This window comes from Chaetura pelagica, unplaced genomic scaffold (genome assembly GCF_000747805.2).
Source record: "Chaetura pelagica isolate M959 unplaced genomic scaffold, ChaPel_1.0 scaffold153, whole genome shotgun sequence".
In the NCBI taxonomy this organism is placed as follows: Eukaryota; Metazoa; Chordata; class Aves; order Apodiformes; family Apodidae; genus Chaetura; species Chaetura pelagica.
The window spans coordinates 1,510,622-1,534,690 of record NW_009952707.1 but is presented as its reverse complement, the minus strand read 5'-3'; the positions used below and the strand labels follow the sequence as shown (position 1 = coordinate 1,534,690).

The window sequence follows — 24,069 nt, the reverse complement described above, 5'->3', positions numbered from 1 at the left end:
TCGCGGGGGTCTATCGAGATCCCGCTCCGGGACACCGATGAGGCGAGTCAGGGGCGCGGGGGCCGGAAGGGAAGGGAAGGGAGGGGTGCGCTGGGCTGTGCGGTGCGTGCCGGGGGGCTTGTCGCTTCCTCTCCTAGTTTTGTCCCGGGCTCGAGGCGGGTGTCGCGCCCTTCCCGCAGCGCGGTGCGGGGCTGGGCTGGCAGGTGTGTCGCTCGGAGGGAAGAAGCCCGTTCCCCTCCGGGCGGTGCCTGCCCCCCCAGCCGGGCTCGGGGCAGGTCCGCCCGGGCCCCGCGGTCCCGTCCGTCCGTCCGTGACAGCGGGACATCATCCTCTTCTCCCTCCTGTTTCCCTCACAGGCAGCCCTCAGGAGTAAAAACTTCTGGGAACAGCGTCGGATTTGTAGTTTGTGCTTGTCTGCCAGGACCTTGTCCGTATAAATTCCTTAGTGTGTTAAACGCCAGTTTTTCTGACTGAACAGATTTGCAAACAGCGTTCATGTGCCTTAAGTCCTTAAAAAGCACATGAAGACATAAGTCCTGATTAAAAAGACTTAAGAAAAGTATTTGGAAATTTACAGGGTGCCACAAAGTTTGAAGTTAAATCTTTCCATGGCAGATACTAAATGAATACTGTAGCTAAATGAGGTGTTGAAGCCTCCAGCTTATAGATGGAGGAATGTTTTTGTCACCATCTGTATCCATGGGCTTAACAAATATGCACACAACTGCTGCTGAGTGTTTTATTCTCACAGTGGTACTTTGCTCTCCATAGGTTACATTTTTTACAGCTCTTTTCTCTGTAACAGGAATTTCTGTCTGAGGTATCAACATGAGTAGTCGATCTTGGTGCTGCTGCTCAAGTTATGGCTAGGACTAGTTGGGTTCTAAAGTTTTTAATTAATCACTAAGGATTGCTGTAAAATACATCAGTTTTGTTACTGTCCTATTTTACCTACTTATTTATTTGCTGTCATGGTAATACTTGTTTCTCACTAGAAAGTATTTTAGTTTGTAGGTGGGGCTTGCCCAAGTTAAAAACAATTATCTGCCAAACAGGAGTTACTGTGCAAGACAAACTGAAGCTAAAAGTAACAATAGTAGCAGAAATATTTTTGGTGGTATTCTCAAGTTTTGCAGAGTCAAAAGTATAAGGTCTTATAAGCTGGATTGCTCTCATCTGGTCTTCAGAGAAAGGGTTCCTGCAGTGGTAATTGGGGTGCAAACCTGAGTATGACAAAGAAGCCTCTTCCTTGCTGTAAAATCAAATTGTAACGTAGATGACTAATATTGAAGGTAGCCTGACTGAGTATCAAGTGAACAGGCAGGTAAATTTTGTTCCCAAACATTTCACCTTGGGAATATATTTTCCTTTTTCTCATTTTCTATATCAGAAGAGTAGAGCAACATGGGAAAATTCTACTTGCAAAATAATGCTTGTATGATGAAGAGCTGTTGATGTCCTTTGCTCACGATGAAAGAAATATAGTCAGTTTTTTATAAAGTTTGCCACTTCAGTAATGTCTTCAATTTTCTTGGGCATAAAGAGTATTTTATAAAATTTCAGGGCTCTGATAGAAGTCTTAGATATTGATTCCCTGGCATGTGGTTACTTGGAAGATTTTTACTGTATCCTAGATCTTTGTGTTATCCGTAGGAAAAGTTTTAGAAACTCAATAGTGTGCACTCAAGTTGGTTATTAGCTGAACTGTTAAAGTTCTGAGCCTGAATTCTATAGTGCAAGAAGTTGAGTTACCATCTCTGCTTGTTCTCCCTGACTAGGATCCCAAACATCAGGCTGTCTTTTTTTTGATATTTGTGAGAGGCCATCGCTTTTGCCTTGTACAGAAAACAATACTTTACTCCTTCTTTTGTTGTCCATAACCTTGTTTAAAGATAATTATTTTGGTTTTGTGCTTTAAAATGTCCAGCTTCCTTTGAACTCAATGATAGATAATATTGTTAATGCTTTGTGAAAAGAAAATTGTATTGTTTCGTTCTAGGTTATTGAGCTTGACTTTGATCAGTTACCTGAGGGTGATGAAGTTATAAGTATACTGAAACAGGAACACACTCAGCTGCACATATGGATTGCCTTAGCGGTTAGTATATATACAGATTGAATCTTTAAATGTTATACTTGTGTAATTAAATAATAGTTTTGACTTCCTTGCATTTATGTCTGGGGGTAACAGACTTCTGAACAGGAACTTAATGGGCTTATTCAATCGCTAATTCTAGGCTGGATTCTTCTTCTTTGACCTATGCATATTAAAGTCTTAATTTAATCTTTTTATTTTTTTTTCATGAAACAAGCTGCTTGAAGCCTGCATGCTAAGGTTTTTGTTGTGTTTCGTTGTTTTTTTTTTAATCAATCCTGGTTTGTGCCTTTGATAATGTGCTTCTTAAAAAAGGAGGAGATAGTATTTATACTATGGAAAGTATGGCAAAATGTACAAAAAGTCAAAGAAGTTCAGAGGAAAACTGTTTGATTCTTTGCTTAAAAATAGCTGTAAGACTTGTGTTTTAATGTAAAAATACCAAGTTGGAATGATGACAGAAAAATATTTGGCCATATTGGAATGCCTTTGTCTTATTATCCCTACACTTATGGCTGGTTTATCCCTATACTCTGGAAATTGTGTGACATCTAAAGCGTCAACTTGATATCTTACTCACTGGGGTAGTATTGATTATTAAATGTGTGGTTTTTTTAGTTGGAATATTACAAACAAGGAAAAACGGAAGACTTTGTGAAGCTGTTGGAAGCTGCACGCATAGATGGTAACTTGGACTATAGAGACCATGAAAAAGATCAGATGACGTGTCTGGATACTCTGGCAGCATACTATGTACAGCAGGCTCGAAAGGAGAAGAACAAAGACAACAAGAAGGAGCTCATTACACAAGCTACACTGTTGTATACTATGGCTGACAAAATTATCATGTATGATCAGGTAAAACCAAAATCATTTTCAAAATCCATACTTGTAAATTTTTTAGTGATTGTAAAGAAAACGAGTTGATTCACTGAAGGGCTCAGGCTTTAAAGTCTGTTAGTGCAGTACATGTTGGACTCGATGATCTTTGGGGGTCCCTTCCAACCCCTAATATTCTGTGATTCTGTGAAAACTTCTAAGTGTCAGAAATGTGTGTGTGGTGTCACCAGGAGTAACTATCACTACCTTGGAACACCCGACAGAACTATGTCAGTCAACTTTTGGAGGCTGGGAAAGAAGAATTGATTGTTACTCTTTTGTTTCATAATACATGAATTTTAGAAGTGGATGATGAAGACCTTTTTTTTTTTTTTTTAAAGTACTTTGTGATATAAGATAAATAAATTAATCATCTAAAGCATTGTAGCATAGCCAGTCTCATTCATATAATCTCATCTTCATATTCTATAAAGATAAATGTATCAATTTTTTTTTCCTTATCTAGAATCACTTGTTGGGAAGAGCCTGCTTTTGTCTGCTTGAAGGTGATAAGATGGACCAGGCTGATGCACAATTCCACTTTGTTCTCAACCAGTCTCCAAATAATATTCCTGCCCTTCTTGGTATGAGTTAATGGCTATTTGTATAAAAACCTGGTCTCTACAGTTGAGTTTGTAAATCAATTATGTGCTTAAGAAGAGGGTGTGTGTGTGAGTAGCAAGAAAGAATGTGATGAAGTGTGCACTTTTGACCAGCAACATATGACAGAGATTAAATTAAACTTGGGAACTATAAATAGGTGGAAGAGCTAGGAGAAAGTATAATGCTAACTAGCATTTTCTGAGACCCAAGTACTTGCATTTCCCTGATGATGCCAATGAAGCTGTGTACTCTGTCAAAGCTGAAGGTATCAGTAGTGAGGGGTTGGTGGGGTGTAATATTGTATTTTAATTTGTTAGCTGCTTAATATAGTGTTAGTAAGTGTCTTTCCTCTGGATGAAGAAAGAACTAAGTTTCTGCAGAAAACTGAAAATGTGAATTTAACGTGTTCCCATGTTTTGCTCATGTAGCTGACATCATCGACGATAATAAAACGTGTAGTTGCCTGATTTTTCTGTTAGTGAACTTGAACTTTTGAATATTGGCACAGGACAGGTTTATCAAATAATAGTTACAAGCTTCTGATTTATACGGGCTTTGTTTATATTTCTATTTATTCATAATTGGTATGTTATTAACAGGTAAAGCATGCATTTCTTTCAACAAGAAAGATTATAGAGGAGCCCTTGCCTACTACAAGAAAGCATTGCGTACCAATCCAGGTTGCCCAGGTAAGACAAAGTATTTGCTAGTGAAAGTATTTGCTCTGCTAGCAAACTAGGTCAAGTCTTCCTAATTCAAATACCTAAAGGCTTTTTTTGTGATCTGTATCTGTCAAAAAAAAATTAACCCATCCCTTATTATAGCGGAATTCAGGTTTTTGTTGGCTTAATGTGTTCCTTAATTGTTAGAGAAGGAAATTGTGTTTAGGAAAATATTTCTATTTTTTTCTAATTATTACCTTTTAAAGGCGTATTAGAAAATGAGAAATAGCATGTGAGAGAAGTGACAGTTGTATAGGGAGGGAAAGGACTGTTCAAGACTATGAGCTCTTGGAATATTAATAATGAAACCATGTGAAGAGTAAAATTCTACCTATAGTATGTGAGTTTTCCATGTGTTGATAATGGAAAAATCTGAGAAAGCTGTCAGTAATGACTGTAAAAGCAGTAAGTGTGATTTAGATATTTTAGTTCAGGGTATTTGTATCAGGATCATAAATAGTCTAAAGTCTCTTGGGAGATGTATGTTCTGTAGTCTAGTTTAGCATAAGAATCATTGCTGCAACAGTGGATTTAGAAACACAAGCCTAACTTTTGAACAATTATGTTTCATTCACTCTGCTTTTTCAGGTAGACAGTGAAATTGCTGTCTGTAAATGTCTGTATTCTTGGTTCACAAGCAATCTGAAAGAGGCAGTATGATTCTGTCTATGAATTCATATGTATGTGATCATGGAGGTTAGAGGATGATAAACTGTTTTGTTAGCAGTGAATCAGTTGGTCATTTAAGAAGAAATGTATAGCTCATGTGTTTGTTAATCTGTGTTTTCTGAAGGTCTACTACTCACAGGTGAACTTACCATGCCTAAGAAATTTCCAGGCCTTTCATCTGGCAATTTTTAATTTCCTTTCTCTATTATTTTTGTAATATATTCCATCACATTAATTTTTAATTTGTTTAATATCAGAGTCTGTTGAAGATGTAGACCAGTGTTCTGGAGTGTACGAAGGAATGAAGTCTTACTAATCTCTTAAAGTTGGTTTTACTGCCAAGTGTGGGAGGTTGCCTTTAAAAACAGCAAATCTTTAGATGGCTTAAAGGTTTTAAAGATATGTTAAAATTTCTGCTTTCACTTTGATGTCCAGAATGTTAAAAAGTCAAAGTTGAAATGTTTGGATTCTGAATGGTGTCATCTTGTTCTCTAGCTGAGGTTCGACTGGGTATGGGCCACTGCTTCGTGAAACTGAACAAGCTAGAAAAAGCTCGCTTAGCATTCAGCAGGGCTCTAGAGCTGAACTCAAAATGTGTAGGGGCTTTGGTTGGACTGGCAGTTCTGGAACTCAATAATAAAGAGGTAGGTCTGACTTAACAAGAATCTATGCTCTGTTTCCTTTCTTCTTTTCTGAAAAAGCAAAATTTTTATCCTTAAAAAGGCAGTTCAGTTCTTAAAAGGGGTAATAGCTTTTGTGGTTAAATAATTTTAAGTCTGTGTCACTATTGAATGATGTTACAGTTACATACTTGTGAGCAGCACGTTCTGAATAACTTCTTCTGTTGTTAAAAATCTTCAACTCTGTTTATAGAGGTGTTAGTTAACACAGCACTGTTTTTCTGTAAATTATTTAAAATATAAAAATCCATGGTGGGATGTGTGAATACATGTTGAATCGCTTAAAAAAACCCCAAAAGTCCTAATTTCTCTACGTTACTTCAGTGAGCAATTGTTATAATATGTATAATAGCCAGCCTTACTTAGTTGTTTGTGACTCTGAAGGTTGACTAAATCAGTTTGTATTCAGAATGCTCTGAAAGTCCTCAAATACTTGAGGAACCAACTTGCAATAGCAAGTTGCAGTTCTATTCCAGAGGATTGGGATTTTTTTTTTTGAAAGAGCATCGTGCTAACAGGAAGGTCAAGGTAAAAGACACAGTCCCAGGAAATTAGTCCTGGGCTTTAAGGCACATGACCTTTCAAAAGTATTAAAAGTTGTATTCAGGCTGCCTTGGTGTGCTTGTCAGGTGAGGCAAAAAAAAAATTTAACTGGACTCATGAAGCTATGATAAAGTGGTGATCCTATCTCTCTAGATGTTGTATTGCTAGAAAAATAAACGTACTTGTGTAGCTTGACTGGGATCCTAAGATCTGAGATGGTTAGTCCGTGCTAAGGAAGTTATCAGTGAAGGATGGGACCTTTAAGTTTTTTTTAAAAAATCAAAATGCTTGTGTAATTGTGTTGCTAAAATTCAGTGTTATGCTCTCTGTAGCACATGCAGCTCCCTGGAGAGATCTTTTGTCAGCCCAGAATGGTGGAAAATTACTTTGTTTACTACGTCATGGGAAAAAAATTAAGTGTTCAGGCTTCAGTGAAGAATTCTGAAAAATGTGGGCATGAGAGTTTTCTTTGCTAAAACTACAGAGACAACAAAAAATATTCTCAAGTCAAGTTTTAATAAATAATTACATGGGAGAGAAAGTAATGAAACCAGGTATCTTTTTTTTTTTTCTGAATGTCTTTTGACTAAAGTCAAGGGACAAGCTCACTTACCTTAAACATTGAAAAGCTGTGGTTAAAAGCTGACACACTCAAATATGTTTTTTGTTCTTTGTAAGAAATATGTAATCTGCACTTCAAAATGTTTTCACAACTGGCACTGCAAAATTAGTGTAACATTGAAGAGTTGACATGGGGGAGGGAGAACACTTTGGAGAAAAGATTCTGAGTTGCAAACTACTAATTGACATATTTTCTGTGCTTATACATTTCTAATGTTTCTCCCTCCTGGAAAGTATTATCATGTCAAATCAGGGTTAAGATGACACTGGTCCCGTTGAGGTCTGCCCTTGGTTCTCCTAATGGAAGTGTTTATGAGCTTTGAGACCTCTAAGCATCTATTGGATTTGGTTTAAATTCAACTTGAGACTCAAAATACCACAACTCGGACATATAGTGTGATTATAAAATTTCTTTGTTTTTGAAAATTAAACAAAGGATGATTCAGTGTCTTCTAATCAAGGGATATTGTTGTGCTGAGTTTGGAAAAACAGTGCTTTTTCAAACTGAAATTATGGTTTTTGGCTGCTTATTGGACTTCATCTTACATCTCAACCTCATAAAAGCTAATCTGTTCAATAAGGCACCTTTTTGCTGATAATAATTGTGAAGTAAAGCACAGATGATTAGTAGATCGCATTCTTGGCATTTCTGTTCAGAAATAAATAGAGATTAAAGTTGACATGCTTGTGATATAAATCTCATGGTTGTCCTAAATAAATAGCAATTATTTTAACAGTTATTGATTTGAACCTTTAGGTAAGTCAAATTTGTGTCCATGGAAAGCTTTCTTTACACTTTGAAGTTTCTTCAGTAAACAGCAAGTTGAAATAATGATACCTCTGTTTAAACACTATGGGGTTCTACTATTTTTTTTTAAATTAGAAATTAAGTTCTAATTTCTCTTAATTCAACATCTGAAGTTCTTCTTTTTGAATTTGAATATGAGAATATTTTCATTTTGCTGTTGAGTGAATTGTGTAAAAGGTTGAAACCTAAACCAGACAGGAACTGGAAACAGTAGAAGCAAAGTTATCAGGACAGGAGTGTGAAATGTCAGAGGACACCAAGACAGAAGTTTACTTGTTGTCATTGTTGGTTTTTTTCCCCTAGAAAGTCCTGCTCTGCTTTTTTCCATCCCTGTATGGGGCTTCATTTCCCATTATCTATCTCTATGCTTCAGGGAGAAAAGCTGTTAGCTAAATTTACTTTCAGTAAGCCCAGCAAGGTTTTGTCAGAGTTCCTGCAGCTGCCTAGACTGAAGAGTAGTTTTGGAGATATTAGTAAGATACGGGTGCTGAGATACTGCTAATACCTGTCAATGTTTCATTTAGGCCGATTCCATCAAGAATGGCGTTCAGCTTCTCTCTAGGGCTTACACGATTGATCCCAGTAATCCCATGGTGTTGAATCACTTGGCTAATCACTTCTTCTTCAAGAAGGTAAGAGGTCTATGGAATTTTACAGTGAAATACATTATAGCCTCTGAAGAGCAAGGATTCTGGTGTTATATTCAATCTCATTTTATCAGGCGAAGTGGTGCCTAGTGTGGAGCTGTTAATCTAGATGGACAAATACAAAGTTTTTGACTTAAATTTTGTATAAACTTTTCTCAAGAAAGCCAACAAAAGCTATGCTTACTTCTTAGATCAAGGTCACTGTTGTCCTGAAGAATTTCTGGTGGGTGTGTGGGTTTTTTTCCCCCTCCCCCCCCATTTTCTACTCTTTAAAATGGAGGAAAGAACAGTAACCACTAAAATATAATCTATTGTTATTTAGTCAGTGCTATGACTAAAACTTCTTGTATCTTCCAGCTGTCCTTGTTTAAATAATAAATCGCTTCACCATAAATAAAGGCATTCAAATTTTATTTAACTTCCTATTTTTCAGGACTATGGTAAAGTGCAACACTTGGCTCTTCATGCTTTCCATAATACAGAAGTTGAAGCAATGCAGGCAGAGAGTTGTTACCAGCTGGCTAGGTCTTTTCATGTACAGGTAAGGCAGTTTTCAAAAACCTCTTCTGTGATTAGACTTAAAAATCTGTTTTATCAAAGTTAATACAGAGCTTACTTGTGCAGACACTATCAGTTCTTTATTTGCTTCTTTTTAATTAGGAAGATTATGATCAAGCTTTCCAGTATTATTACCAGGCCACTCAGTTTGCCTCATCTTCTTTTGTACTTCCATTTTTTGGATTGGGTCAAATGTACATTTATCGAGGGGACAAAGAGAATGCATCACAATGCTTTGAAAAAGTTTTGAAAGCCTATCCTAACAATTATGAGACTATGAAAATCCTTGGCTCTCTTTATGCGGCCTCAGAAGACCAGGAGAAACGGGATATTGCAAAGGTGAGTTTTGCTTCTGCCAGCATCATATCTTTAGGCACAAAAGTAGAACTTGTCAATCAGAGTTGAAATCAGACTATACCTTAAGTTTTGTAAAACTCAGAGTTACTTGTTTGTAAATATAGAATATTTAATATTGGCTGTCGTGAGAGATCTTCCTAACTGGAGAGCCACAACTTGGGGACAGAACTGAGACTCCTACTGGGCTCTAGTTAAAGCAAGTCCAGCAATACAAAGGAGCCCCAGTCTCACATTTGTAGTTGGTACTATTGAAAGGGCAAAATTCTTCCCATATATGTTAAAATTCTCTGAAGAAAAGTTAACTAGTGATATCCTGAAGACAGCAGATGTACTAGTGATTTCCAGAGAACATTTGTCTTACCTTATCTGGAAGGACAACGTTACATGTCCTTTGGATTAAAGGGTTTTAAAATAAAATGTTGGGGTAAATAAATGCAAAAAATATTAGACATCACCTTTCTAGAGACATCACCTTTCTAGCTTCTCATGGTGTAATACTTTCTGCTTCTCTATTACTTCAGTGGGTGTTATTTTCTACAGAAAAATACAATAATGATGGAAGGAAACTAATGCAATCTTTTTGTGACCAAACTGTGCAAATGTTTAGGATGTTTTATTTGCAATATGGTGTATCTTTCTAGTGTTAAGGTGTATGCCTTCACTTTTTTTTTTAAATAGTTTCTGTGTCCACAAATAGGTATGATTATTTTCTGCTATTTTACAGGGACATCTAAAGAAAGTCACAGAACAATATCCTGATGATGTAGAGGCATGGATTGAGCTAGCCCAAATTTTAGAACAGACTGATATACAGGTATTAATGATACACACTTAATGAATTACGTGTGTGCTTTTTGTAGGAGCACATAGAACCTCATTATTTCTTTCACACACTTTCTCTTGCTTTGCAAAGGGTGCGCTGTCAGCCTATGGAACAGCCACACGCATTCTGCAAGAGAAAGTACAGGCTGATGTCCCACCAGAGATTTTGAATAATGTGGGTGCTCTGCACTTCAGGCTGGGAAACCTGGGAGAGGCGAAGGTAGGTAATTACTCCAAGTTTGAATTGAGCTTCTTTGTCACCTGGAAGTTTTTCTGTAAGAATGTTCTGGAATGCTTTATTCTTTTTTTCTTTTTATACTTTAGAAATATTTTTTGGCTTCGCTGGATCGTGCAAAAGCAGAAGCTGAACATGATGAGCATTATTACAATGCTATTTCTGTAACAACGTCCTATAACCTTGCCAGACTGTACGAGGCAATGTGTGAATTTCATGAAGCAGAAAAGCTGTATAAGAACATTTTAAGAGAACATCCTAATTACGTTGATTGTAAGAAGCATTTGGTATTTAATTTCACTATCCTTATAATATAAAAAAATTTCCCATTCAGTGTCTTCTGCTCTCCCTAGATCTGTCATTGCTTCTTTTTGTATTAGTTTTGGGGCCTGCTTACCTATCTGCTATTTTCCCTACTTTTTTTTTTTTTAAAAAAAAAGATGTGTATCATCCTTATAGTCCAATCTCCAGCTTTTTTTGGTAAATCATACTGTACTTAAAAAATCTAAAATTAACTTATCTAGACTTGCATGCCTTTGCTCATTTGCTCCCCACCAAAGCCTTATCACCTCAGCCCTTGGGTGCAATCAAGGCCCTCCACGTAATATACCCAGACTCTGCAGCTCTTCCTGTGTGGGTGGAAATAGTTCCTTTGGGAGAATCACTTTATCTTGGATCTTGGCCTTCTTCCAGGGAGAAGGGCTGTTGACAGAGTTAGGACAGCTTGTAAGGCACATCCTGTTTTTTCTCCTCACTCTGCTGTTCCTCTTGCCCCAAGTAGCTGACTTATGATATTTGCTGCAAAGGCAAATAACCACACTTGCTCAGCAAGCTGCAGCACGGAGCATGCTTCAGCCTAATCAATAGCTTCTCTGCCTTGTTTCTGTTGCCACCTGCTAACTGATACTCTTCCCAAAGCTTGCAAAGACCAGAGAGCTGTTTAAAGTGGAGGAAGGATAATTATGTACCTGATGTAGCCTTCTTTCTTTGAGGTTTCTCAGTCGTATTGAACTTATGAAATCAATTGTAACCATTGTGGATGGATGTTCCTCTTCACGTAGTGTCTCATTTTGAATAGAATATGACAGGTGTCTTAATGTTTGCTGTCTTTAGCAGATCAAGGAAAAGATTGCTTTTGAAATTAATGCATGGTAAATATTTTCTTTCTGTGAGGTAACTTTAATCTGTTTTCTGAATTATGTTCCATTTATTTTTAGGCTACTTGCGCTTGGGAGCTATGGCAAGGGATAAAGGAAACTTTTATGAGGCTTCTGATTGGTTTAAAGAAGCACTTCAGATAAATCAGGTTTGTGACCCTTTAAGTGTTTAAAGTTAACACAGTTGAAATACTAACTTAAAATTTAATTTTCCTTTAGTTGCATTTTTATTTTGTTTGTTCATGTAAACTAGAGAAAAAAGAGAGAACTACTGTAATCTGCTCTCTGTGTATATTGTTTGGGTTTTTAAAATATGGAATTCTACTTAAGAAAAACAGCATTTTTTACTTGAAAAAGTAATCTTGCAAGGGAAAATTATACTTTGGCAACTTACAGGATTTTTATTTAGGACCATCCGGATGCTTGGTCTCTGATTGGCAATCTTCACTTAGCTAAACAAGAGTGGGGTCCAGGACAGAAGAAATTTGAAAGAATATTGAAACAGCCCTCTACACAAAATGATACTTATTCCATGCTGGCTCTTGGCAACGTCTGGCTGCAGACTCTACATCAACCCACAAGAGATAGAGAAAAGGTAATGGGTGTCTGTCTGCCCAGTGTGTCGTTTTTTTACAGATTTTCTCTTTGTATGCTCTTAGCTACTCAGATTCTTTTGTTGTTGCCTGTTAGGCATCTTAGAGTCCAAAAACCTTCTGGGTAGATCTTTTAATATCCTGCTACAGAAGTGAGTGATCAATTGGGATACTTCTTTCTGCAGGAGAAGCGTCATCAAGACCGTGCATTAGCGATCTACAAGCAAGTACTTAGAAATGATCCAAAGAACTTGTATGCTGCTAATGGCATAGGTGACTATTGGACTCTTAATTTTTGTTCAGAGATGATGATATTCTTAAGTTTCAGGCTTTATTGTAGAATTGCTTTTGCAGGACCTGAACACTATGTAGTGGAAGCACAGGAAAGAATAGCTTTCATATGGCAGCTGTGTCACTTTGTTTTTAATGGGGAGCTTTATTCAGGCAGTATATTGGGGTTTTTTTGTAGGAATAGATAGTACATGAACCTGGAAGTTTATGCTTTGCATATTACTTTCCCCTTAGGAGCTGTCTTGGCACATAAAGGATATTTCCGTGAAGCTCGTGATGTTTTTGCCCAAGTGAGAGAGGCAACAGCTGACATCAGTGATGTGTGGCTGAATTTGGCACATATCTACGTAGAACAGAAACAGTACATCAGTGCTGTGCAGATGGTAACATCTCTAAATTAAACTACATAATATGTTGGGATAGATGACTTCTGGTTGTTTCTCTGCTGTCATAGCAGCTGCTCAAATATCTGAATAATATTTTTACAAGTCAAGGTCTATTTCTAGTGTTGGCTGTCATGTCCAGATTTAAAAACAAATGGCCAAATATGGGTAAGGGTTAACAAAGCACCTACCAACTTGTAAACTTTTTTTTTGGTAGCAAAGTTAAAACATAATTGGATTAGAGTTTTGGTCTTGGAATTCATTTTTAGTCAAAGAGGTTTCAGTCAGTTTAATTACTGTATTTGATTTACGTTCAGATGTTATTGAAGGAAGCTAATTCAATTTGCTGATGGGATTTATTTAATAGCAACACTTCCTTTTTTCATTCTGGCAAATGATGGCATAAATAACAATCTGAGCTATCTGAAAAGCTGAGTGCTGTGGTTTCTTTCACCACAGTTAACATCACAAGGTAATTCATGATGGAAGAAATCTGAGGTCATCTAGTTCAACCTGCTCAAGCAAGCTAACTTCACATACCAACCCGTTGTAACAAAATTGACTCAATTGATCAAAAGCATATAAGTAAGCTTTAAAAAAAAAAAAAAAGCATATGTTGCTCCAAACAAACTTGTTTCTTGGAGTCCACATTGAGGCTCAAAAAGAATTAATTTAGAGCTATCCTGAAGCTCTTTTTGGTGGTTACAACTAAGAGATACAGGGCCTTTCTTATCTGATCAATACCTCAGTAGTTGCTGTCTTCCAGTGAACTGCTGTTAAAATGCTTTTAGAACACAATCAGATTCATCCTGTCGTGTTTAAATGGAGTCTATTGTCTTTTCAACACTTCACCTGTTTTTATTAACAAAAGGTCTGATGATAATCTAATTTTAGCAATTGTATAAACTGAATTACAGTGGGAAGCTGGCATAATTTTCACCTTTTGATTTGTCAGAAAAAATACTGTGCTCATTTCCTAGTATTAAAGTAAAACTGTTAGTAGAAATATGCTTATTTACTGAGGTGTTTTATTGTTCCCTGGTTCTACTATGCAGTTGGTACTAGCCAGTCTGAAACAGGCAATACTGGAATCAAAGGGAGTTTAATTGAATTTGATAGTCTAGCTTACTGCAGCCACAACAAATATCCTAGTGAGTTATCTACCATAAAGTATACAGATCCAAGGCAGACTTAAACCAAATACAAAATCTTCTACTCTAAAGGTGAGTGAAAATTAGGAGCTCACAACACGTGTGATCCTAGAGTGGTGACTTCAGCCATTACAGTTCAGAACAGTTTCTGTCTTAGAGCTGGAAATAAAAAATACTTTGTATTACTTAATTTGGAGGTTTAGAAAGGGTGAATGATTCCTTGAGAAAAGAGGATCATTCATTGTCAAAGCAAAGACACTTATGACTGAAAAGGATAAGTTTCGTAGCTGTTTGAAGCTTTAATTCTAGACCCACAAAGCCTACAGTGACAGGTCTTCTTTTATATTTTAGAACAATTTAATATCCCTTGACATGCCAAGTTATTCAACTAGGTGGACAGAACAAATTTGACCTTGAGTTATCTGAAAGGTATGGGTTTTTTTTAAACTAGTTGCATCAGATACATGGAATTATTACATTAAATATATTTCAATTTGTAAAAATTCTTGAACAAATAAAGAAAGTTTGATAGTTTTTATATGTTAGTGTCATAATATGATAGTTCCCCCCTTCCCTCATACTGCAGAGAATAACTTGAGTGGTTTTAATATTATTAGTTTTTGTTGGACTTTGTTACAATAGATGGTACTTGCAAAGTATTCTCTATTGTATTTTAAGACCTACAGAGTCTTCTGGACTGATGCCAGTTTCTAGAAAAATCAGGTACTTGCTATGGAATAGCAGAAATAATTTTCTGATCAGTGAAAAGAAGGATTGCATGTAACATGATACACTTCTTTAAAAAACAAGCAGTAATGCTTTCTAGGAATAGAAACATTTGCTGGAGTTAGCTAACCAAAAGAACTAACCATTGTCACCTCTTAATTTGTTTCCATTTCAGTATGAAAACTGCCTCAGAAAGTTTTATAAGCATCAAAATACTGAAGTATTGTTGTACTTGGCCCGAGCACTCTTCAAATGTGGCAAATTACAGGAATGCAAACAAACTTTGTTAAAGGTATGGGTATAAACATCCTATATCACAGAATAAAATTACTTAAAGTTGATGCATCTGTATGTCTTTCTAAAGTCAGTAGTCTGGGATTAAAACAATTATACTTATTCTCTGTGTAGTTCTGTATCATGTTGTAGCATATCTTAAAAACATGCTTTTCATTTACAGGCCAGGCATGTAGCACCAAGTGATACAGTCCTGATGTTTAATGTGGCCTTAGTGCTACAAAGACTAGCTACCTCTGTCCTGAAAGATGAAAAAAGCAATCTAAAGGAGGTGCTTAATGCTGTGAAAGAACTGGAGCTAGCCCACAGGTACAGATTACTTACTTCTAATAGTTATAATCTATTTTGTTGTCCCCTTACAGTAAGTTTGCAGTGTAGGTCACAGATCTGGTTAGAGGAGTGATCATCTCCTGTGAAACACTATGTAATTCTAGATTTTCTAGCAGGAAAATAAATACTTGGCCTGATAATACTGCTTAATCAGACCTCGCTCCAGAGCCAGTTTTGTTTGGCCAGGTGGCCAATATGTATTTCTCAAAGGGTTTTGTGTTACTGTGGCCAAGATGTGCTTCTTCTTGGAAGAGCATAGTTGAAAAAAAATGTTGAAAATTATTTTACTAACTTAATCATTTTCTTGACAATTTATTTCAAACCCAACCTATAAGGTTCAAAAGCAAATCTCTTTATATTATATAAGCCTAGTTAACAACTGGTAGTCCTTGAAAACAAATTTCACCCTTTTGTTGGCAAGTAAAGCCTAAATCACTCTCATGGCATAAGAACAGAAGCAGTTTCATAAATGCATTTGAGTTCTTTTAGTTCTCTTTCTTTTAAAACAAAATAATTCTGGGCAGAAAACGGTGTGATTAATCTGATCCAGTTGTCACCATCTTTAAACAAAAACTGTTTAATCTGCTCCTGGATATTGCTGGTGTAGGTGGTGCTTGCTTTATGCATTCATAGCTCTGCTGTTTTGTCGTGGATAGATGTTGCCATTCAGTAATTTTGTCAACTGAAGCAAGCCTTTATTACAAGAAAGCATTTTACAATTTTAGTGTTTTACATAATGCAAACTAGACATGTGAACACAAATTCTAACTTAAGCTTCAGTTAGAAGCTTGTTTTTTATTGCTTTCAGAAAGTTGCATGAAAGCCTTTATTTTGTACACATTAACTGAAAATTCAGATGTTTCCCATTTTTTGAAAGTATTTTCCACAATCTAAAATTTGAGCAAGGGATTGCTTTCTTCATATGCACATGAATTTGAGTTCATTCTATCACAAAACCACTTCATTTAAGATGTCTCTGATTGAATATGGGAAGAGAAACTGTGGCAACCTTGAAAGTCAGAGTCATTTTCACTTAAATGAATTGGAGAAACTGCTTTCAAAGCACTGATCATCATGGCTTACCCATCAACTTGAAGATATGTTCTGTTTGCAAGGGACTGTCACCTGAGTTCAAGGAGGCTGTTCTGGAAGGATTTGTAAAAAAAAAAAAAAAAATTTCCTTCCTTTTTCTTTTGCTGATTCCAAGCACTTAAGTTGTGACAGATAAGGAATAAATCTGGGTTTGGCAGTGTCCTTCTTGCTAGGAGCCAGTAAGTTAAATCTTAGAACTCTTGTTAGAATTTTTCTGGGTTTTTGTTCCACTTTAAAGTCTTTTTAGAATGTTTTAAATTTGGAGAACTCTGTACTTCTATACTGTTCTACTGTAAGGGGCTGCACACAGAGAAAATTGCTGAGGTTTCTGTATCTGTTGAGTTTTAAAGAATTGTAATTCAGGAGTAAGTGCTTTGTTTTAAGGTGAAATTGCAATAAATATTTAAATAATGCCATATTTCCTTAGTTTTGTTTGTGTTTTTTTTTTCCTCCAGGTACTTCAGTTACTTGAGTAAAGTAGGAGATAAGATGAGATTTGACTTGGCACTTGCTGCTACAGAGGCCAGGTAAATAAAAACCAACCCAAACCACATATAAATCTTTTAAATCCTTCATTTAGACACCAAGTGGAATATTTTTGTCTTGCCTTTTTTCATACTAAAACATTATGACAAAAACCAACAATACCATAGAACAGTAGAAATACAAGTGTGGGGTTACTCACTGTCTCATTCTTTTCCTGTCTTTGGTGTCTGCCATTAGCTGGAGCTTGCAAAACTTTAGGTGCTTTAATGGCAAATTTTCTGTCAGTGAGACTGCAGTGATGTTTGTTTAAATATCTTTAGGTCTCACTGTTTCAACAACATTTTTGCTTTCATTGAGATTTTTTTCAAGTTGCTTGTGGGTGAATAGCATGGTTCAGTTATTATGAAGCATCTTTGCAGTCCAGTTTGCTTTACCTTTTGCTCAAGATAATGAGTTTGTACACAAGGCTATTCAAATAAATTTCCTTGTAAGCTTATATCTTAGGTTTTTACTGGGTATGCTCTGTGTTTCATTTATTTAACATTCTTCTAAGGTTTTCGTAGTCATATACAAATAACATCTGTTGACCATCACGCACTGTACATCTTAAGTGAGTATCATTAAAGCACTTTATACAGAGAAGAAAAATTTAATATTAAAAGACAAATCATTGTAACATTACCTAGAAGGTTATTGAAAGTGCCTTGCTTTAATTTTTCATGAGATTTGAATGCTTTATGCAACCTTTTACACAATTGGGTTTTTTTTTAAGATTATAATTTCTACCTGCCTTTCTGATGAGGTTTGCTAGCATGTAGTGATTAAGTGTAAGTTCTTACTAACCACAATTCTGAAGCTGTCCAAAATGGTTGGGAGATTGCTTTTATATTCATGTGGTGGTTTTTTGTGTATGAACTGGCTACATTTTAAGTATGAAACAACATGTTCTGAAGTGGTAAATGGCCATTTAAAGTTTAGCTTACTCAAAATCTATACTCTCTTATTGTGCTATTTCAAGTAGTTGGTTTTTTTTCTTTGTTGATACGAATGTGGTTTTGTGATGTCTGCCCTTTATAAAACTGTTCCTTCATGTAGTATGTGCCTGCCACCTTCCTTTACTTGAAAACATTGCATGTTACAGGCAGTGCTCAGACTTACTGAGTCAGGCCCAGTACCACGTGGCTCGGGCACGCAAGCAGGATGAAGAGGAGAGGGAGCTGCGTGCAAAACAAGAGCAAGAAAAGGAGCTGCTTCGCCAAAAGCTACTTAAAGAACAGGTTTCATTCTGTTACATTTTGTATACTACATTTTTTTTAAGGTTTGGTTTTTTTTTAAAGTATACCTGTCAAAAACATATGTGCCCCTCTTGCTCTGTTGTATCTGGTGTCAGTGATAAAATGTCCAGTACCTATTATTCTTGGCTTAGTGAGTACCAGCAGAAAATGTTACAGCTAACAGGTTATACTCGCTCTTTCTTCCTCATAGCCTCAGAAATAGATATTTGGGATTTTTTTTTTTATAATGAAATAAAATTGGTGCCCTGAGTAGTCTGCCATCTAGTGGCTGTACAGAAGAAGGGTAAATTGAGATTAGACATTAGGAAGAAATTTTGTTCTGAGGGTGGTGAGACAATGGCACAGGTCACCCAGGGAGGTTGTGGATGCCCCCTCCCTGGAAGTGTTGAAGACTAGGTTGGATGGGGCTCTGAGCAACCTGGTCTAGTGCAGGGTGCCCCTGCCCAAGGCAGAGAGGTTGGAAGTAGATGTAAGGTCCTTTAAGGTCCTTTCCAATCCAAACTGTTCTATGACTATAAGGAAGCACTTGATACAAGAGTTATTTTGAACTTTGCCTACTTAAGCATATGCATGTAGAAAACTTTTTTTGTTTTGCCATGTCAACCTTCTGCTATGACATAGACTGTCAAAAGTTAAGTTTCCAGTTTCTTGTCAGCAAAGAGTTTGTACGCCTGCCATTATAATCACCAGCATGCTATAAATACAATAGTAATGGTTGTTTTTCTCTCTGTTTCAGGAAGAGAAGCGCCTAAGAGAAAAAGAAGAGCAGAAGAAACTTCTGGAACAAAGAGCTCAATATGTGGAGAAAACCAAGAATATTCTGATGTTCACTGGTGAAGTAGAAGGGTCAAAGGAGAAAAAACGTGGTGGCGGTGGAGGCAGGGTAGAACAGAATTTTATTCTTTTAATCTTAATTTTCCCCTTTTGATATATGGTCTCTTGCAGTAGTACAGGTTCTCAATTTCTAGCTCCTAGTCTCCATGGTGTGAAATTGCATGGGTTAAATACCCAAATGTTAAAACTGGTTGCTCATACTCAGCAGTTCCAAGCACAGTGGTATCACCAAAATCTGTTCTGTTCACTTGTTAAAATAACAGAAGATTGTTTTATTATGTGCAAATTTAGAATCAGTTTCTTAATGACAGTCTAGAGATTATGGGAAAGTAGACACAAAATCTGTATATTCCTATTTTCAAAACCACATTCAGATAAAGTTTCTATTTTGAGTTGTTTTCTTGTAAATTTTTACCTAGAAGGTTAATAATAGATTATATTGTGGGGCTTTAATTTATTACAGCGTTCCAAAAAAGGAGCAGGGGAATTTGATGAGTTTGTCAACGATGACAGTGATGAAGATCTGCCCATGTCTAGAAAGAAAAAGAAGAGGAAAGGCAGTGGTAGTGAACAAGATGGGGAAGAAGAGGAGGGTGAGAGAAAGAAGAAGAAGAGGAGGAGGTAACTGGTACTTTTATGTTAGACTTCTCTGAGAAGCAGTGTGTCTTTTAAGTATATTCTCTTGCAGTCTTTCATAATGACTTGTAAAAATCAACTGTTCTTAAGAGATCACATTAATTTTTATTTACACATGCACATTATAAGACTTGTAGAGCCATTCTGCGAAAGAGGTATGAGTAACACTTGATCAACTAGAGATTTCCTGAGACTGATGTTCTTGCATGTGTGAAGTTCTTTTTTTGTGATGTTATGCTTTGCATCATATACAATGTTTCTTTTTAAGACCCCAGAAGACAGATGAGGGAAGTGATGATGAAGAGCATGAAAATGGTCCTAGACCTAAAAAACGACGTCCACCCAAAGTAGAGAAAAAGAAGGCTGTAAGTTAAACACTGAATAGCTGCATCACTTTCTAAATATGCATTTAGGCTCCAGCATTACCCTAGTCAAGAGTGGTTTATTAATACTGAAAATTATAACAAAGCTTGTAGCAGACTGCCTTTGAGCTTGTTTTTGTCCTCCTCCCCTGTTGCTATAGCTGCTTCAAGGATGAAAAGGATATTTCTGAAGACATCTAGAATTAAGTGATAGTTAATGGAAATTTTTGATCTAATAACTTTAGAACAACTGCTAAAAGCACATCTACTTTTCTGGATATGTTTCTGCTTTTGGGCACTATGTTTTAACCAGCCATATGAACAAGCAACCCTTTGTTTTTCCCCTGTACAGCCCAAACCAGAACGTCTGCCTCCTTCAATGAAAGGAAAGATCAAATCAAAAGCCATCATTTCATCAAGTGATGATTCTTCTGATGAGGATAAACTCAAAATTGCTGATGATGGGTAAGAACCTTAATTAACTTTATATGTACTGAAGTTTCAACACATGCTTTCAAGAGAAGTTGCAGTGTTAATAATAACAAAGATAATGGGAAGGCTTTCCTTGTACTCACAAAATCACTTTTTATTGTAAATTAATTTAATGGATTCTTCTCATTCTGATAACACTAGCATTACTCAAATGCTGATGTTTCATTTTATTTTTAAGCTGAGGAAAACATATTTTAATACTGGCTTTATTTTTTCCCCTACAGACATGCTAGGAATAGTAACAGTGATTCAGATGATGGAGAACGGCAGCACAGTAAACGCATTGTTTCTGATAGTGATTCTGATAACAGAAACAAGTCTGGTAGTGAGGCAGGTAGTCCAAGGAGGTCCAATGTCCACCCATCTGAGGAAGATTCTGACAGTGACGGATCACCTAGAAAAAGGAGACGGTCAGACTCGGAGCAGTCGGAGAACGAGTCTGTGCAGTCGGGCAGGAGTCGTTCTGGGGGGTCGGAAAACGAATCTCGCCCGGCTTCTCGCAGTGCTGAGTCAGACAGAGATTCAGAGAGAGCATCAGACAACGAGGGCTCTGGCAGAGGATCTGGTAACGAGTCTGAACCAGAAGGATCCAACAATGAGGGGTCTGAAGGTGGTTCAGATGACAGTGATTAGATCTCAGCTACAGACCATCTTTTTAAAACGTTCATGTAAATATAGTGCAGCTGTAGGGAAAATCACATTTTTATATTTGAAAACTGTGATTTAAAAAATCTTAATGTTTTAGTAAAATGCTGTGTGACCTTGTGATTCTTTCTATTATCAACTAATGGATGTTTCTTCAAGTTGACTTATGGTGTATTCTTAAATGAAAACTGCTGTAGATGAAGAACAGAATCCCTGTACTATAATCAGCACACCAAGTATGGAATGCATGTAAAAACGATGGAACATAAAATCTCTGTTTAGAGGGTTCCAGTGTGGCTTAAAACTGTTTGTTCTGTGCTTATATACATGCATAGATGGATCTTAAAATCCTACCAAATGGAACAAAGAGCTGTGGATATTTATTTTTCCTCATTCTGAATAAAGGTCAGTAGGGAGATTTTTCTTTCTATTAAAGAAGGCATTTGCCATGATAAAACTTTTGTTTCCAAGATTTTGTTCTTTTGCTTCTCTTTTTTGTGTTAAATTGGGTGAAAAGATGCAGATATTAAAGAAATTTTATAAAGTAACAATGCAGATGTGGATGAAGTATTTTAATTGGCAGTCAAAAAAAAAAATAATTGGAGAACTCTGTATTACTTGATAAAGGCAGGTGTCATAATAAAATGTTCCTGATTGTTTGCTTGGAGTGATTTGTTTTGCTCCTTCAAAGATATAAGCAGAAAACCTGAAACTGTTAATTTTACAAAGGAATGTGTTTTGAGGAAGTAGTTTTAACTTTCTTTTAGCTTAAGTGCATAGCCTTTGGAATTAAGTCCTTTCATAGACTATATTGAGGAACAACAATGAAAAATTGCTGTATTGGTGGACTAAAATGAATCAGATTTTTTTTTTTTTCAGAACTGCAAGGAGAAACCAGGCTTTTGCACCACTCCAATATTTTTTATTTTTCAATTTTTTTCCAAACTTTTTTCATTGGCCAACAAGTCCTAGTCTAAGCATTTGCTAGAGAGATTGTGTAGATCCGGATAGGGCATTAATACTGTTTTTTAACAGATTGAATTGCCTAAGTCATGTTGCTTTGTTTTTAGAAGGTCTGGGTTGTCACTACTGATAGTTCAGTTCAAGTACTAACTGAAAGTTAAGTTTCCCATGCTGCTATTTCTGGTTTGCTGTGAGCATTAGCTGTTCTCATTTTGTATGTTTTTATTCATGTGTTTATGGGCTGTTAGTAACCATAGCAGACAAAGCAGAATGTAGAACAGTTGAGATGTCTTTTATCGCAGCTTAGTTTGGTATCAAGTTTCTATATGTGGCCTTACCTAAACCTTACACACTTAGTAACATTCAGACTAGAACAGCTATCATGCTTGTTGGGTTAGAGCAAAACTTTTATCTTAACATGGTCGTCTTCTTGTTCATGTTAGTCACTTCGGTGGAAGATTTGTGAGAGTCCAAGACTGGAAGCTGGAAAGCTTTGAAAAGACACACTTGAGGAAAATTTGTGGCCCTTGTAAGAAAAGATTCTCTTAATATGAGAATCATGACCCAGGGTTTCTCACCTCTTTCAGAATCACAAGGAAGCAGTTGATAGATGAGGTACATATGCTTGATCTTATACTGCTTCACTTATGAAGCTCTGAAGAGATGTGAGGTAATTCATGCCACCGGCAGCAGAGGTAAGCATGAGAGTGACCAGCTTTTAACAACAGGAATGAAAAAAAGATGTACAGCACTTATTGCATATTGGAGACTTTTTTCTGCCTCAAGAACATCTGCAGTATCATAACCCTCTCTCATGTTGTTAGTTGTATCTTTCATAAGAAAGGTCTGAAGTTCTTGGTTTGGAGCTGCATGTAGCAAAATAAATTTTCTTTAGGTAGTAATTAGTTCTTTATATGAAATGGCTAATGGGTCTTCAGATCTAGCATCCAGTTGGAGAGAAATATTTTCAGTAAATGTAAAGTAAAAGGGGTTTCCATCTACTGTCTATAGTCAGTGCAAATTTTTGAACTTTCCACAGTCAGAAAGGAGGCTTGTAAGAAGAGGTTGTGACTTCAAGGGCTTGAAATGCATTATGTGGAAGAGGCCAATCAGCAGGGAAAGAAGGGGGATAGGAGATGCTTTTGCTTCTCTTCCTCTCCTGACCAAAAGGGAAAAAAAAAACAACCCTCAGGAGTCAACTTTTGGTTTTTCTTCCCTTTGATTAGGAGGGTTAATAGGAGGATAAAGGTTATATTAAAAGTCATATGTTGCTCTAATTGGAGGGAAAGCTGTGTTTTAATTAATATTTTCTAATTCTTGGTTTTTGAAAACGCAGCAGTGGAATAATGTTGCTGTCATTCTCTCTTGGCAGCATTCCTTGCCTTCTGAAGTAGGTAGTTGGCTTGCAGCTATTAAATTCCTTTATTTATAGCAGTAATCTATTCCAGAATAAAACACAGGGAGTTACATGTGTAATACTGTGTTGCTATAGTTGCTAAGTGTTTTATTCCCAGTTTCTGTTATGCATCCACTAACAAGGTGCATGACTGTATGAGAAGTGTTTCGTGTTTCCTATTGAGCTCTGTTGCAGCTTAGCATTTTGTCCTCACATGTGATCACAACTTTAGAATACAGTAGAAAAGGATTGTGTAGAGATTGCTGTTAGCAAGTAGATGGTTAAAAAAATAATTAAAAATTCCTGAAATGTAGAGACTAGACCCTTTATAGAGCAAACACATCAAATATAACTTTAAAAATCATTAAAGTTGCTGAGTTTTGTGGTTTGGGGTTTTTCTGTGGTTGTGGCTTGGTTGGTTTTTTAGTCCACCTGCTCAAGTTTTTCTCATTCAGAACCTTCCAGGTCAGTACCTGGTGGGAAGGAGTAGCTGCCATTGCTGAGTAACAAGGAATCTTGTAAATTGATTTGTTCTCTTTCTAAATGTCTGCTTCTACTAATTTAACTCTGAAAGCAACAGTAGTCTATCCAGTAGAAGAAAGGTGCAGGAGTAGAATGTGTTGCCAAGGGAAGCTTTGGACAAGGCAAGACTGTGATAGTTGTTACTATAAGAAAGGCCTTCTTCTGTGAAGAAGTTGCTTTCC

At 36.6% G+C, this 24,069-nt stretch overlaps 1 protein-coding gene across 1 annotated transcript; it reads left to right on the top strand.

Moving 5' to 3' along the window:
* Positions 1-6: 6 nt before the first annotated feature.
* Positions 7-21,249, top strand: CTR9 (CTR9, Paf1/RNA polymerase II complex component; the record flags this gene model as incomplete). Its single annotated transcript, XM_009994240.1, has 25 exons — positions 7-42; positions 2,000-2,098; positions 2,714-2,953; positions 3,441-3,558; positions 4,177-4,266; positions 5,464-5,612; positions 8,145-8,252; positions 8,701-8,808; positions 8,928-9,164; positions 9,907-9,996; positions 10,096-10,224; positions 10,329-10,512; positions 11,457-11,545; positions 11,806-11,991; positions 12,175-12,262; positions 12,515-12,663; positions 14,716-14,832; positions 14,998-15,143; positions 16,712-16,783; positions 17,884-18,019; positions 18,774-18,920; positions 19,335-19,492; positions 19,776-19,872; positions 20,222-20,334; positions 20,586-21,249. Coding segments are annotated over 25 exons (3,495 nt in total), but the record flags the coding sequence as incomplete, so codon positions are not given.
* Positions 21,250-24,069: the final 2,820 nt, after the last annotated feature.